The 17,415-nt window shown below is 43.7% G+C and overlaps 1 protein-coding gene across 3 annotated transcripts in view; it reads right to left on the bottom strand.

Annotated features, from left to right (window-relative positions):
- Positions 1–17,415, bottom strand: part of CIB2 (calcium and integrin binding family member 2) — a 41,332-nt gene that overhangs the window by 18,047 nt on the left and 5,870 nt on the right. The window contains exons 2-3 of one of the 3 annotated variants that reach the window (XM_081170712.1): positions 11,809–11,843; positions 786–897 (exon numbers count right to left, since the gene is read on the bottom strand). In XM_081170712.1, the coding sequence (XP_081026838.1) occupies positions 786–897; positions 11,809–11,843 (147 nt within the window). Of the gene's footprint in view, positions 1–785; positions 898–7,151; positions 7,532–11,808; positions 11,844–17,415 lie in introns of those variants that run through there. The other 2 variants (XM_081170713.1, XM_081170711.1) reach the window with 2 other exon arrangements.

The raw sequence follows: 17,415 nt of genomic DNA, 5'->3' as shown, positions 1-17,415 counted from the left end.
CCCAAAGCTTCCTTCAAAATGTGAAGCGTTAAAATTAACTCATCTGTTGACTCAACCCAAGAATTTAGACTCCTGTATATAATGTCTTGAGTGGTCGATCACCCTGTGCATATATGAAGTTACAAGGCCATGGATATGATGTAAAGTAATCCTCAAGGTTGTGAGCAGGTCAAAGCAACCAAGCTGCAATGGCTCGAGAATAGACTCTGGATGAAGTCATGGATTGCCCTGGGAATCTATGGAAGAAGGGAGGCAGGGGGAGGTGGTATACCCATATAGCCAAATATGAAAACATTTTTAAAAAGAAAGAAGCTGAATTTACATGGAAGTGAGGAACCGATCTAAGCAAAGAAACGAAGCTCACAAGAAGTGCCTGGCTCTTGAGTCAGGCCAAAGGCCTGTCTAGTCCCTCATGCAGTTTTCACAGTTGTCAATCAGGTGGCCCTGAGAAGCCTACAAACAGGACCTGAGGACAACAGCCCTCTCCCCATTGGTAACTCCCAGGAAGAATGGAGGAATGGAGATAGTGCGGTGAGGAGGAGGCACAGCACATTTCCCCCCTCAAAAAGTTGGGCACCAGTTTGTTAAGGTTTGCTGGGGGTTGTAATTCTGTGAAGGTGAAAACTGCAGTGTCTGGAATTTTTTGAGAGAAAGAATCTGTTTCAAATCTGCTTTAAATGTATGGTGTGTACGCAGCCTTACAGCCAAAGTCAGTCCCCCCAGTCAAAGATTTTGTGGGGTTGGGCTGCAGAAGAATGGCAGAATGGAGACATGAAAAGTAATACCTTTAGCTCTGGCATGTTCACTATAAGCTGCATAGGTAGTTTAACATCTGGATTCTTCGTATAGTCCATAGGTACCATGTTTGGTGCCAGTTCATGGTAGCGGCCGTGCAACCTGTAAACAAGCACACAGACACAAACAGAACAACACACAGAAGAGGCTGTAAGGAACTGTTTCCATTCCACAGTGCAGACAGACTCAGGCAGACATGCTGCTCTAAAGCCCTCTTTTATTGCAAACAAAATAGGCTGGGGATTGAGCTGCTGAGTCTTCCTCTCAAAGCAATTTCAGCTTAGCCCATGCATGTTATACTGATCATCTCTGCAGAAGGTCTGATTGTTGAACTAGAGCAACGCTAGCAATGCATCCTCAAGAAGTCCCCGCTAGGAAAATGTACTAATAGCACTGCTTATTCTTCCAAGAGATGCTCACTTTTCTTGCAACCAAATCAGAAATAAGTTGCTGATTAATGGCACCACATATCTCTAGGGGGGTTGCTGCTTGGGGGGGGGGAATTACTGTTTAATAGACCATGAGACAATTTCAGACCATGGTTTAGAACCTGCAAGAGGCTTGAAACAGTACACCTTCCTTTCCCCTTTTCCATAATTTGAATTCCTATTTGGGTCAGGAACAATTTGGGACACATTCTTTAAAGAGAAACTTTCAAGTCTAGCCTTTCGTTGTTATTGGCAAATAAATTTTGGGCAATCTGCAGATACCCCAATTGTGGTTTCTTCCAATTCCACACTAAACTGTGGAAAAGGAGTGGGACAAAGGGAAGTGTGGAGGAGCCCTGAGTGCAGATGACCCCTCAACCAGACAAGGGTGTCCCCTGTCCCTATTACTATTTATCTTGGTGTTGGAAATTCTGAATAGGAAAATAAGGAATGATTAAGTTATAAGAGGTATAGTATTAGGGGGAAAATCTTATAAATTGAGAGCTTACACTGATGACCTTATCATTACTATGGAAAACCCCAAAGAAAGTTTACCAAAAGTGATTGAGGTGATAAAAGAATTTGGACAGGTGGCCAGTTTTAAAATTAACTGTAAAAAAAAAGTTAATTAAAAATATAGGGCCGGAGGAAAAGAACGAATTTCACAAAATTACTGGATTAGAGGTGAAGAAGAAAGTCAAGTACTTAGGGATTTGGCTAATGGCAAAGAATATCAACCTATATCAGGATAATTCTGTAAAAACTTGGAATGAGATAAAAAGAAATTTGGAAATTTGGGGTGGACTACATCTTTCTTTTGGGGGAAGAATCTCCACAATTAAGATGAATGTCCTTCTGAAAATGATTTTTTCCCTCCAGACTATTCCGGTGTTAGGGGGAATGCGCTGCTTTAAGGACTGGCAAAGAGACATTTCAAAATTCACATGGCAAGGGGAAAGACCTAGGAGTAAGCATGAGCTATTAATTGATGTTAAGGAGAGAGGGGGGTTTTCCTTGCCTGATATCAAATTGTATCACAATGCAGCATGCCTATCTTGGATCCGTGAATGGGTAGTACTGCAAAACACAGACCAGTTGGACATAGAGGGGTTTGACAGCCATTATGGTTGGCACACATACTTGGCTTATGAGAAGGTAAAAGTCCACAAGGGTTTCTTGAATCATATGATAAGAAAACCCCTTTACAAAGTATGGAGTAAATATAAAGATTTACTCAAACTGAAAACCCCTTGGTAGCTTTCCCCTATAGAAACTTTTGCAGTTAGGAAAAAAATATGAAAAAGAACTGGGCAACTTATAAAACCTTGCTGGAAGAAAAAATTAATAAATAAAGCCTAAAGAAATTTGAGGAGATCCGAACACAACTAACTGATTGGCTCCAATATTCTCAACGTAATGAAATATTTAGAAAAGACAAACAAAGGGGTTTTGCAGCAGAGTTATCAAGATAAGAGAAAGATTTAATCCAATTGAAATAAAAACTTTTATCCAAGATGTATAAACTCCTCCTTGATTGGAAAGTCAAGGAGGAGGAGGTAAAATCAGTTATGGTTCGATTGGCCCAGGATTTTGGCTATAATATCGAAATGGATATGTGGGAAAGACTGTGGAAGGTAGACATAAAATTCACTGCATGTTATAATCTGAAAGAAAATCTGATTAAAATGTTTTACCGATGGTACCTGACTCTAGCCAAATTAGCCAAAATGTATTTTAAAAAATTGAATGTTTGCTGGAGGTTTAAGAAGTCAGAAGGTACAATGCTACATATGTGTTGGAACTGTGTGAAAGTTAGAGAATTCTGGGACATTATATATAATGAACTTTAAAAAAATCTTTAAATGTTCATTCAAAAAAACCCCCAGAAACCTTCCTGTTGGGAAACATGTATAATGAGATCCCCCAAAAAATTAGAAGAATTTTCATGTATGCAACAACGGCAGCTAGAATTCTGATAGCAAAAAATTGGAAAGGAGAAGTGATACCCACCAAATTAGACTGGCAGGTGAAGATGATAGAATATATAGAACTAGCCAAAATGACAGGAAGTTTAAGAGATGATTCAAAACAAAGATTAAATAAAGAATGGAATGTCTTTAAAGAATATTTACAGATACATTGTAAAAACGTAAACGCTTTGATGAGTCTAGACTGAACCTTGCAGGACAATATGGAACACTAATAAATAAAGTGATAATTAAAATTAAGAAATGATAATACAAAGTGTGAAATCGAAAATGAAGCCTAGAAAACATTGTGGAATGAATGGAAATCAAAGGAACATGTGATTTTTTTGGGGGGGGGTTGTTCTTTGATATTGTTACTGCATTGTTTTGTTTTGTTTTTATTGTTCGTTTGTTTTTAAAGTATTGTTTCGATAAAGTACCGTATTTTTCGCTCCATAAGACACACTTTTTTCTTCCTAAAAAGTAAGGGAAAATGTCTGTGCGTCTTATGGAGCGAATATGTGGTCCTTGGAGCCGAATTGCCCAAGGGCAAAAAGCAGATCGTGCTTTTTTCTTCTTCTTCTTCTTTTTTTTTTTTTTTTTTTTTTTTTGAAAGAGGGAAGTGGATGTCGAAACAAAGCTGCTGATCGTTTGCCAATCGGGGAGAGAGAGATAAGGGACGCTAGAGATAAAGGAGTCTGCCTGGGAGGGGGGAGGTAAGGACAGCAAACTTGCAAAGTGGGGAAACAGGAAGACTAAAGCAATAAGGAGAGAAATTAGAAGAAAAGGGGGAGCAAAAGACTGCTCCAGCTATGGAAAAGACCCTAAGGCAAACAAGAGGGAAGGGAGGGTTGAAAGGAAACAGCTAATCGGTGGGATCAGAAGAGAGATAAGGGATGCTAGCGGAGGCTGCCTGGGAGGGGGGAGGTAAAAACCCATGGATCCTTAGGATTTTTACATTGGGTCACCTCAAATTCACCATCAGATCACACAACATGTCCATGGCTACAGCCTGCACAAAAAAATCACGCACCCACTGTTGCCTAGGGCCGCAATGGAGCAAAAACGTGGTTACAAAGTATGGATCCAGATGGATCCTCAGGATTTTTGCATTAGGTCACCCCAAATTCACCATCAGATCACATGGCCACAGCATGAACCACAAAAATCATACATCTACTGTTTCATTCAGAATATTTTTTTTTCTTGTCTTCCTCCTCTAAAAACTAGGTGCATCTTATGGTCAGCGAAAAATAGAGAGAGAGAGAGAGAGAGAGAGAAGATGATCTCTCTGCCTACCCAGACAGGAAGTCCCTATCCCACTGTCAGTAGCTAACTTAAGTTCCATTCTGCCTCTTGATTGGTTGCTAGTCTTTCCAGCTCTCACTGGTTTCCGGGGAACCAGGAGGTGGACCCAGGGCCTGCTCATTTCAGCTGGTGCTTATTGGGACTGGTAGGGTGAAAGGCAGGGAGACCAACAGCAGGTGGCGCCAGAGCCAATGCAGGTGAAGCCAGCACCTGACGGGTTGTAAGAAACAAGTCAGGCAGGTGGGGGGATGGCTGCAGTTGGCAAGGCAGCTCTAGCTGGCTGTGCAGACCTCTGCCACCTTTGTGACAAGAACTTCCCAGGAGGCAAACTGCTGGGAATGGAAGATAAAAGCTGGTAATAGCTCATTGATTAGGAAGGCTTGAGTGGCCATTAGGCCATGAGAGATTCTGAGCATCTCATTATGTCTCCTCCACAACAATGCCAGTCGATTCTGGCCTGCAGAAGAGATTGCAAACCAGGAATGTGCATGGACAGGGGCGGGGTACATATCTCACCATTTCCAGAGCCTCGGATTTGAGGAGGATCCTTTCCTTCCCCCTGATGCCCCCCACCAAAAAAGGAAACATCAAACCCTGAGACGTGAACCAAACAGTGTTTATGAGATTTAGTAGAAAACTGCTCCAGCATACATTTTGCGGTGCTCGATGCATTTTCTGCAACTGTTTTCCTCACTGGTGATGGGATTTTCTCATTTTCAATGAGAACATATAGTCTTACATTCCTAAAATGTGCCTGAGGCCCTCTTTCTCCCACCCAATACTGCTGAACAGCCACACTGTGCCAAGAAACAGAGGGGACATTTATCATATGTGGTGGTCATGCAGAGCAGCTAAAGAATCTGGTGAGATTATAATGTGATAAAAAATGTTTAAAAGTTCATTCCCCAAAAGACCAGAGGCGTTTCTCTTAGGAATAATTGAGTCAGATGTTCCTAAGAACTACTGTATAAGAATTTATTTCACTATGCAACAACTGCAACTCGAATTGTATATGCCCAAAAGTAGAGGGAGGGAGCAGTCCCAATGAGAGAGGAATGCTGAAAACGATGAGTTGGTGAGTCTAACCAGCAGAATAAGAGAGCAAGATAAAAGAGTATTTAAAGAGGATTAGAAAAATGTTTGTAGAATATATGAAGAACTACTGTAAACAGGTAAAAACGTTAGCAGGTTTAGAATAAATTCAGCAGTACAAAATATGCAGAAATGAAACGAGAAACGAGACAATACGGAGTAATAAACATATGCAGTAGTAAAAGAAATTAGAACCCACGGAAAGGAGGAAGGGAAGTCAATGTTCATTTTTTAAAAAGATTGCAAGGTTATATTAAAATTGTAATGATGTAACAATATAAATAAATAAATAAAAATTTAGAAAACAAGAACACCACCACTGTGGGAAGTATCCTGATATTGTAAGGTTATTACTGATTTATTTATTTTTTTAACTTGTAAGCTGCTTCAGAAGAATTTGCTACCTTCTAAAAGTGGGATAATGGTGCTGATAAGAAATTTTATTTACACATTTTTTTCAAACTCAGAAGTGATGGATTTCAATTTTCTCTGCATATTAGTTTGTAAGATTTTTCTCTTTCCAACCCACAAATTTAGGACACATGAGCAGAATCCTTTTGACTTTCTGAAATCCCAAAGTCCTTCTGGGATTCAACTGGAGCAGAAGCAAAGGGATGCCAGGAACTCGGAGCAATGATGAGGTGGAGCTGAGGGATTCCACTCAGACCTATCCAATCCCTGCTCTGTCCAGACGAGCAGCTTTGAATGTGAGGGGAGGTGGAGACACAGAAACTGGGCAGCTATCCAGGATAAATATCACATTCAGCCAATGGATGGGTGGGCCGTGTTCAGTCAGCAATTTGCCAGCTGACTGAACATTCCATTTTCATTGGTGATGCTTCTGCAGGAGAGCAAAAGCGCATTCCTGGGCACCTGGATTTGATGAATTGGGTTTCTTGTCCTGAAGCCTAAGGGGAATTTTTTTAAAAAAACAACAACAGATGGGCTGGGAAATGAGTAGGCATTATTGGGGGGGGGAGAGACATGTGATGGAGAGAAATGAAGGCTTGTGGGTTTTCTTTTTTTTAATTATGGGCTGAAGCTTTGGACACCACAGCAACTCAAGTTAACTCTGCCCACTTTGCATACAGAAGGGTCTCAAGCTGAATGTCTGGCATCTCCAGTTAAAGAACTGGGTCTCAGGGCTGAGAAGGGAGGTTTGCCAGAGACTGGATGCCAGCTGGATCAGACCAGCCTTCCCCAGGGCTCACTGGTAGAGCATCTGCCTTGCAAGCAGAAGGTCCCGGGTTCAACCTTCACCCCTCCATGCAGGGTGCAGAGGGACTCCTACCAGAATCCTTGGAGTGCTACTGCCAGTCAGTGTAGAGAAATACTAGGCTAGAGGGGCAGGAGGGGAGCCCCAAGAAGCCTCTGGCTGGTGAGGAGACCCCTCCCCCCCCAGCCTGAAGAGGTCCCTTCAGAGCTTCCTCGGAAACTCCTGTGATGGACAGCAATCAAGCTTGGCTCTTCTCAAGATATCCCTGGGACACCAAAAACCATAAATAACACAGAAATGGGGGAAAGGCTATGGCCAGACAATAGCTGATGTCATAAAATTTACCTGTGTCCAGGGGCGTAGGAAGGGGGTGGGGGGCGCCCCGGGTGCCATCATGGAGAGGGTGACAAATGATCAAGGAACGATTACTGCCCTACTAGGGTGGTTCATAAAAAACTTTTTTTTAAAAAAAGGTGCCTGCTCCAAAAGTCTTATCTTAATACACTAGGGATTATATAGCTATATGTGAAATTCCATGCATATCAGTTAATATCTCAACCCTCCTCCACGAAAATAGCTGTTTACTTGGTTGCTTCCCTATGTCATGAAGGCTGAAATTTCCATTCAGTGGAGCAGGGTCAAGATATTAACTGATATGCAAGAAATTATATAGCTATATAATCCCTAGTTTAGAAAAATAAGACCTTTGGAGCAGGCATTTTTTTTAAAAAAAAAAAGTTTTTTACGACGCGTCCTACCGCCCCACCGTCTGCTTGGCTTCCCAGGTCCTGGAAAGTCGGCCTAGGGCAGTGTTCCCCAACCTTGGGCCTCCAGCTGTTTTTGGACTACAATTCCCATCATCCTTGACCACTGGTCTTGCTAGCGAGGGATGATGGGAGTTGTAGTCCAAAAACAGCTGGAGGCCCAAGGTTGGGGAACACTGGCCTAGGGGAAAAAATGAGACGCCACCGAGTAGACTAGGCCTTGCCTTGCCTTCGCCCCGCCCCCTGCACACAGCCGATCCTTTTCTTCTCCTAGGCCAACTTTCCAGGCTGCTGAGGAGGCCTGCCAAGGCCGCGGCCTGTCCTGCGCACCCCCTTCGGGCCCAAACCCGCCTCCGAAAAACCTTTGCTGCCCCCCAAAGTGGAGCGTGTGGGACAATGGCAGCGCTGCCGCCCCGTTTTGCCCGCCTGTGGCGCCGGGAGGAGCAGCTCAGCCTCCCCTTGGCCCCCAGCTGCCTCCCCTGCGTGAAGCTGGGACCCCCCAACGCAGTTGTGCAATTAAAAGAAGATGAGAAAAAGCAGCAAAGCTATTCTGTGGCTAATTGACCAATTAGGCTCTATTAATGAAGTTCACACTTTTGACAACCAGTCTGATGCTTTTGCAGAAAAATATTCCCAGACACAAGACTTTTATATTTTTATTTCTTAAGCCCTTTCAGTCTCCCGCCTCAAGGCTAAGTACAGCAAACTGTACATTCCCACCCCTCTCCCCAAGGCTGGATTTTATTTACTTTTGTGTGCTGGTGTATCCGTGTCTCCCTTGTATCTATTAGGGTCTATTCTCTTGCCTTTCCTTTGATGCTACTGATTACTTCTGCTGTTTTAATTTTAGAGAAACTGTTTAATTTAAAAAGGATCTGTACTATAGAATAACAGTGGTAACAATACATTGAAGACAAGTAAATCTTTTGGGGAGGGTGGTCCCAGAGCCCTAGCGCCCCCACCCCAAAGAGGATCAAATGGACTGACTTTGGCACTCGTTTGTCCTGTCCTCCCCCAAGGTCTTTCTCTCTATCTGCGCTGGCTCCCTGCCTGTTACGTTACATGCGGGGAAACCCATGTGGGGTTCCTCTCTGTGTAAAGCCTAAACACAATCCATCCTGTAGATTTAAGTATCTGTCCACAGTCGGCTACTTGTTATCAGAGGCGCAGAATCCATATTCCTTTGTAAGAAAATATGAATTAACGTAAAACCATTTTTGAAGGGGGGGATTTAAAAAATCAATGGGTAGGGGGGTGACAAGAAATTTTCTGCACCAGGTACCACCTGACCTTCCTACGCCTCTGCCTGTGGCCTTCCAAAAAATCCAAAGCTGAAGCAATTCTCCTTAGGAGTAATTTCATGTTGTGACAGACAGACCCAGAACCAATTAGCTGGCTCAGTGGAAAGCAACACGGCCCCCTCCGTGAATCCATAGGCAGGAGGGTGTTGCATCTCTCAGAGGCCAAGTCCCGAGGTGCTATGTGCTCCCATGGATGTTGTGCCGCATACACTTTCAGAGATCCATGCTCCAACTGGGATGCCAGCTGAGCTACCCTGAAAAGCCTGCTTTTTATCTCCATCTATTGCCAGTTACTAATGGGATCTTAGAGCACATTTCTTTCTTTTTTTCTTTCTTGCTGTGGACAAGCATAAATCATATTCCCTCATTAAAGGCTTTCTTCAAATTATCATTGAAAGAAGAAGGAGACAGGCAAAAATCCATTAGCCGGGAGAGGCTCCCAGATTTAATTATTCCACTCTCTTGAACATTTTTACAGGAAGGAGAAGGTGGAACTGGGCCATGGAGCCTGATCCTAGGTCCTTTGGGAAAGGGCAAGGTGGGGAGTTGTCATCTTGGAATGAAAGTCCACCCCTGGCTACTCATCACGGCTGCAGTTAATCTCAAGATTTTGAATACCAGTAGATGATGAGCAGCCATGAAAGAGAGAAGTTGTTCAGGGTGCAGAACCTCCTTCAGTCCAAGGGCCACATTTCCACATGGGAAAGTTTTCAGGGGCCAGAGGCAAAAGCAGACAGAGCAATGGGTGCAACTCTCACCTTTGCACAGGAGGCTGCATGCCAGCCACACAAAAGCCAGAGGTTCAGAAGAGGATTAAGAGCTCTGCTGGATCAGGCCAATAGCCCATCTACTCCAACCTCCTGTTCTCAAAGCGACTACTCAGATGACTGTAGGAAACTCGCAAGCGGGATCCCATCCCAGTGTGAGAATACTCCCCCCCCCCCATGGTTTCCAGCAACTGGCATTCAAAAGCAGGGCAGAGAAATAAAAGCATACACGCACCACACACAGCCTCTTTAAAATGATGAATTAGGTTAATCTCACACCTGCCAAACAAAGAATGAAATTCTAGCACTCTTTCAAAGAGACTTGGCAGGGGAATGGAAGCATCTTTTGGAGGCAAAGAAAACTTTGGCGAAACAAGAGGTCCGGTTTCAACAGAACACCAGTTTGGGAAGGATGGGGGGTTTGGCTGAGCCATGCAAAGATACAGCATACCTAGCAGACAGAAAATGTTGGCTGTTCCTAAGGGGAAATATTTGTGAGGAAGGGTCAGCCAGGCAGGGCATCAATAAACCAACGGAGACTGTACCCATTAGCACAGTTCCCTTATTCCACCCTCCAGTGCCTGCCTGACACATTCTCTTCTCCTCAGACTATTATGTTCTTTGTGGGAACTGAAAGTCCTGCAGCCTTGGCTGGACAGAGAATTATCATTCATTTTTATTTTACCTTTTAGGTACACTGAACACAGAAGTGACACCTGTTTTTGCTGAAATGAATACATATAATTCTAGGGAGGGTCTACACTAGCTGGCACTGCTGTAGGTGCCACATAAAACCCTTCTGCACCTGCAAGAAATTGATCTCTGGATGTGGCAGCACCTACTCTGTGGAACTCCCTGCCCATTGACATCAGGCAAGTGCCTTCACTGTACTTTTTTCAGTGTCTGCTGAAAACATTTGTGATGAGACCAGCCTGAAAGCATGAAGACGACATTTCTTCTGTTATGGGAAACATCTGTAAAAGGGAGCAGAGACTCGTCTGGGTCATCATCATCTGAGCGTGTTCATGATCGGCATCTCAGGAGTCTCTCAGCTAGGAGGGCAGGAGCAACCCTGGCCTGAGTTCTTGGACAGCAGCTGACAGCCAGAGTAGACAACACTGGGCTAAATGGTAGGAAAGCCAGACAGTGCCTGGAAGCAGGACAATCACTCCGTTGTAGAAAGTGTGGTTTCTATGGTCCCTGCTTCATAGATCCCTGGAATCTCCACAATAGATAAGGCAGGAGGTGATAGGAAAGACCTCTGCCAGAGCCCTGGAAAGGGCACAGCTAGCTGGGCCTCATCCACTCTTAGCTTTGCTCCGTGTTTCTAGGCACACGCCCAGGCTTTCCAGGTCCGTCTCCAAGGAGGGTGTTTGTTTGTCCCAGCACTTTCCCCAGAAAAACCCACATTTTACCGCTGAATTGGAGCAACCAGCTATCAGGTTCTGAGAATTGCTGCTTGCTCCAATTCAGCGGCAAAACACAGGTTTTCCAAGGGAAAGCACCAGGACAAAACAAAGCGCTCGGAGCTGGGCCTGGGAAGCCAGCAGATGAGTCCTCAGCAGAGACAACGATGGTCCAGATCAGGCAGACCAAGGCGGTGGCCGCCAGATGGTGTCAGGCAGCAGCTTGCCCTCACTGGGATCATCTTCTTCCTCTTAAACCAAACCGATAAGAAGGCAAGAACATGCAAACAGCCTGCTAGATCAGGCCTAGGACCCATCTAACCCAGCATCCCGTTCTCACAGTGGCAGGTGTCTGTGGGAAACTGGCAAGCCCAAAAGCCCTCTCCCTGCAGTTTCTCGCAACTGGTATTCAAAGGCACTGCTGCAGAGGCAGAGCATGGTCCTCCTGGCTAGCAGACATCCATAGCCCTCTCCTCCGCCATGAATTGATGCAATCCTCTTTAAAGCCATCCAGGTTGGTGGCCATCGCTGCCTCCTGTGGCAGGGAGTTCCATAGTTTAACTGGACTGCATGAAGAAGTCCTTTCTTTTATCTTGCTTCACTTGGGTGGTTGCTATATCACCAAGCATTACATCTCAGTACACAAACCCTTTCTTCTAAAAAGGAATCTGAACTTCCTGAACTCCTTCCACTGAGAATGATGTGAGCACCACCGCCAGCCCCAGCACAAATTAGCAGAGCAGAAGGAAGTGTGATCTGCTTACCGAAGGATTTCCTTTCGTGTGAAGAAAGTGCAATCCTGCAAATGAGACAAAAAGAGAAAGGAAACATGGTGTTTTCATTGGGAAGGTGGTAAGAAAAGTATTGATTGATTTGAGAAGGTGGTGGTGATAATTTCATTTATGAATCGCTTCCTGTGTGGCATCCAAAAACAGCTGGCATATAGAAAACATTTAAAACAATGGAATCTGTAAGAACAATTAGAAAACAATTAAATATAGAGAAACAACTTAAAACAACAACAGCACAATTATGTTCTGTGTTTAAGAAAATGCTTTATTCTCTTGCTAACTATGCTGTTTTAAATGTGTACATTTGACCTCCTTTAGTAATGTCTTATTTTGAAAACTTTAAGATAATAAAAAAGTTTGCTGCATAAAATGTCTTGTTTTGAAATCTTTAAGATAAAAAAGATAATGGAGCAAGCTTTTTCCAGCTCTGAAGGGCAGGAGTCAAACAAGACAGGAGATTTCGACTAAACCTCAGGAAGAACTTTCTGACAGTAATTGCTGTTCAGCAATGGAATGGTCTCCTTCGGGAGGTTGTGGACTCTCCTTCCTTGGAGGTTTCTAAGCAGAGGTTGGGTGGCCATCTGCCAGGGATGCTTTCTGGCTGAGAGGACCCTTGGGGGTCTCTTCAATCTCTATAATTCTATGATTCTATGATTTTACAATATTTTACTTTTTTGTTAATTATGTTGCTTTGAGTTTATATTTCATGTTTGATCTTCTTCTGTAATGTTTAATTCTAAAAATCTGATGTTTTAATGTTGATTGCAAACTACTTTGAGGTATTAACGTTAAAAATATAAAGTGGTATAGAAATAAAATGAATAAGAATAAGAAATAATAATTAAATAAAAACAGCAGGGATAAAGCTCTTTATTTAGAAGAAGAACTTATTCAGTAGTTGCCAAAAAGACAAGACTCTAAGAACATGAGCAGAGCATCTGCTGGATCTGGCTGTTAGTTTCTGTTTGCCACTGTGCAGTGCTTTGAGTCACAAGACTCTGTTTACATTCCAGAGACATTCCAGGCTGTTGGAAGTCTCACGGGAGACGGGAGATGGATGTGACGTTACTGGTTTCCTGTTCCTTTTCTTTTTTTTCAGTTGCTCTCTGCTTTCACAGAGAGAGGATGTGTTTTCTGTCTGCATAGCTAGGAAAATAAAACTCTTTGCAATGTAGCCATAAATCTCATCACTTCCGCATGCTGCTTTGATTCTCTGAGTAATGGGGAATGTGCCTGGAGCCTTATCAAAGGCTCAGGTTGTTAATCACGTCAGAGGCGATTCCGGAGGAGCTCGGCCGATCGCAGGTTCCGACATTGGCCAGGGGCCCATCCGGTCCTGCATCCTCTTCTCACAGTGGCCAACCAGGTGCCCCCGGGGGAAACAAGCAGGATGCCAGCCCAAGAGCCCCCTCCTGTCCCGCCAACAGCCTCTTCCGCCATGAAAGCCTCCCATCCTCTTTTAAAGCCATCCAATGCCTCCTGGAGGAGCAAGTGGCATAGTTTGTCTGTGTGTCGGTGGAGAAAGTACTGCACTTTCTCTGTCCTGAATCTTCCAGCGTTCAGCCTCATTGGGTGTCCATGAGTCTGAGTATTATGAGAGACGGAGAAAACCTTTTCTCCACCTACTTTCTCCATTTATATACTTCTATCATGTTGCCTCTTACTTGTCAAAAGAGACGGTGCCTGTCTGAGGGTTTTACCTTTACACCTGGCAAAGTAGCCAAGGAGGGGTGGGGGTTGCTTGCTTCTTTGCTGCAAACATTTCTCCATCTCTCTTCAGCCTCCCTGGCTGCCAGCACTTCCTGGGCTGAAAAGGCCCCATGGGAGGAGTCTTGAACTGAAGTGCAAGAAGCCAGGAAGGCTGCAATAGTCGGCGCGCCAGTGAGATGCTTTACAGAATGAAAGCAAGAGCAATCACAAATACTGCTTTGAGGGGGTTTTTCCAATCAAGTTGTATATAAATTTTATGAACTAAATAAAAAAAGATAAAAAAACATAATCACCACCCCCAGTCAGCTTAAAAGCTAGGTAAGCAAGACCAAAAAAGAGCCCCTGCACTTCACTCATGAGAGTGAATTATTTTATTTTATTTTATTTTACTTTATTTTATTGATAGAAGAAAGGTCCACCATCTGAAATCCTGGAGAGCCACTGCTGCCAGTCAGTGTGGTCAGTACTGAACTCTGTGGTCTGACTCAGTATGAGGCAGGCGCCTGTGTTCTTCTCCGGTGCCAAGGGTGCAAGAGGTGCTCTTACAGACCCCCAAACACACAATCAGGATGCCCCAATAAACTAGTTTAATTCTGACTAGCTAAACATGTTCTAATTTGCCAGCCCTAACTAACCATAAGAAAGGAAAGAAGCTGAACCAGCAGACCTGGGCTGGGCCAAACTGGTTTGGGTTTCAAGGCCCTCTCTGTGCCTAGTGGAGCATCAATTATTAAGCCCTCCCCCCCCCCAAGTGATCCGAAAGTTAGGCTCTTTCCTGGGCTTGTATTACGTGGCACAGGGGGAGGGGGAGCAGGCACCTGGTCGGTGATGTCACCTGGTCTGAATCGGCACAAAGGGAAATAAGAGCTGCCAGGGCCACGTCTGCCTTCATCCCGGAATGTGCAAAACACCTCACTTTTTCAGAGCTATCACTTCAGGGAGCTCCATTTCAAAAGGCTGGCGCAAGGTAACAAAGAGAAGTGGGTTAACTCTCGCAAAAGCAACCTGCTGTGTAATTATATCTGGAGGAGAAGCAGCCAAGGCCAGTACTTAACAAGAAAGGGAATGGAATGTCATCCAAATGTCCAAGTCAGCAAGGAAGAAGACGAGCGGCACTGAGCTCAATCAGGGATAATAATAATACTGCACTACTGCTGGGGAGGAGTATTGTGATGCCCCATATAGGCCAATTCAATGCTCCCATCTGCGGAACTGGCCCTGTTGCAGACGCCACTTATCATCATCTGTTCCACATTGGTAGGAAAGAGATCCCTGATTGTGGCAGCTCCTACACTTTGGAACTCCCTGCTCACTGACATCAGGAGGTGCCTTCCCTGCACTCTTTTCGGTGTCTGCTGAAAAAAACATTGTATAGACTAGCCTACCCACATGTTTAGCAACTTAGAAAATTCTTAGCCTACTTTCCCCCAAAAAGTCATAAATTACTATTAATTCTTTTTTATTGATAATTTTATTGCTATATATTTTAGGAAACCACTTTGAGGGTTTTTTTGGGAAGGTTACAGTCAAGCGGTGAATTTAAAACATACTGGTACATTCTTCCAATGTCCTACATTGGTACATTTTTGGCAGAGAATAGAAATGACTGACTGTGTAGGAAACTCTTAAATTTGCAGAGCAAAATATACTTTTGAATTATATATCCAATACAAAGGGACAATATGAATGGACTCTCCGTGCCCTTACTATGGCAAAAATACAGGTATTGATGAACTGGAAGAATAAAAATGAGGTTCTCTTCAACGAATGGAAAAAAGATATGTATAAACTTGCAACACATGAACAATTTGCGTACAAACATAGACTTGCTGTGGACAAATTTTACGATATTTGGAAATCATTTTTATAAACACTGTATTAGGTTAGGTTTAAGATAAGCACAGTAACAGTCTTGTAATGTTTATGTTTTTTGTTTGTTTTTTACATGGGTGCTATTTTATTATATTACTATTCATGTCTTATTTTACCTTGCACAGTTGTAATTTTATACTTATTTTTCAATAAAGAAAATCTATCTAACTATCCATCAAACTGTGGATTTATTTTATAAAATAAATCCTCATCACAGGCTGGCTAGCCCAACATTCTGACAGTGGTCTGCTGAAAGCCTCTGAGGGCTCAGAAGCAAAACAGGAACTGCCTTGACTTTTCTGTGAACCACCCTTTGACCTCCAGGTATAGGGCAGTATAATGATGATGATGATGATGATGATGCCTTTCCCCAGTACTGTGCAAGGATAGGAAAACACAAGAGCCCTGGAAATGCTTCTTCTTCCCAGAGCTGCTTCTTAGGGCGGCTATGGCAGAAGGCAGGGAGACAGACAGAAAGGGAAATTCTACCCTTGTCCCTGCTGTTAGGATGGCAAGACAGAATAAGGAGGGAGTAGACAGCCTGGAGGTCGTCTGGAGGAATGAGGAGGGAGCTTGGTGGGGCAGTGCCCCATTGGCCCATACAGAGCAGCCTCCACTGATTCTTCCAAATGACCTTCAGTCCCAGAGGGCCATGTTCCCACCACAGGCCACCCTCCAGGGGCCAGGGGGTCTCTTCCAAGTAGGCGTGGTCAGGGGCAAGAGGAGTCAGAGATTTCTGTGCCTGCCCCCAGCTCTTTCCTCTCCACAGGCAGGCAAGCGGCAGAGTCACACTTCAAGGATACATTCCAGCCTGTCCAGGAGGCAAATGAAGGGCTGCTGGGGGGGGGGGCTCCCAAAGGGCCTGAGCTTCTGATCTGACCCCTGCACTCCCATCTGGCCACCTCTGTTTTGCAGAGACATTTTGCCTTGAAAAGTGGTGAATCGTCAAATGCCATGGACTAGCAGCTTTAAACCGAAATCTGTTTTCTGTGAATTTGTCCAGACAGTTTACCACAAACAATTTAGGTTTTTATGTAACATCATCCTGTATACAAACAGAGAACTTATTTTCTGAGTGCCAGTCCTTTCCTAGGAATAAAGTCACCAGCCACACTCAGAAAGGGGGCTTTAAAAGACTTGCAGTGAAACACCAAGTTATGCAGAAGTACAATAAAAAAATGGGAGGTGGGCTAAGACCCCTTAGCTAGCGCATGAAACAAAAATAGCCCAGTGAGAACAACAACACACAATAAAACAGTTTGACTGCAATTCTCTGCAGCTTTCAAGTTGTAGCCTGAAATTATTTTATGTTATTTATTCTATCTAGGTCATCATGTTTTACAAGCCAGCTCAATAAATATTAAATATCAGGTTTAAGATGTCAAGTTGTAGCCAACTCAGTCCTATACAGAGTACACCCATTGAAATTAATGGCATACATGAGCCATGCTTGTTAACTTCGGTGGGTCTACTCTAAGTAAGACTAGAATTGGATCCAAGCTATTATCTAGAAAATATCCTGCTCTTTTAAACAAATCTTTGGCCAATTCCACCAGGCAAACACAAAGCCAACTTTACCTTCCAATTTATTTTTTATTTATTTTTGTAGCAGCTGGAGCTCTGGCAATTGAATTCCAATTCAATTAAAATGTTTTGGCCTGCCTGGCGAAAGATGGAGATGAATCATCCACATCTGATCAGGCAGCTTCCCTAGGCTAGAAAATTGCACCAGCGTTGAGAATGACTTAATGAACACATTAGACTTTCTTCCTCTGTCAGGGAAGAAGTGGATGGAGTTAATTCAAAACACATGGTTTTGCAATCTGTCCAGAGGGTTGATTGATTGATTGATTGATTGATATGGATGGATTGCATTTATACCTCATCTTCCCTCCAAGGAGCTCAAGGTGGCTTACAGAGTTCTCTTCCTCCCCATTTTTCCTCCCCCAAACCCTGTGAGGTAGGTTAGGCTTAAGGTGAGTGGCTGGCCCCCAAGGT

The sequence above is a fragment of the Podarcis bocagei genome (assembly GCF_964188305.1).
Source record: "Podarcis bocagei genome assembly, chromosome: 14".
Classification (NCBI taxonomy): Eukaryota; Metazoa; Chordata; class Lepidosauria; order Squamata; family Lacertidae; genus Podarcis; species Podarcis bocagei.
The sequence above is the reverse complement of the archived record's forward strand: the minus strand, read 5'-3'. Positions and strand labels throughout refer to the sequence as shown.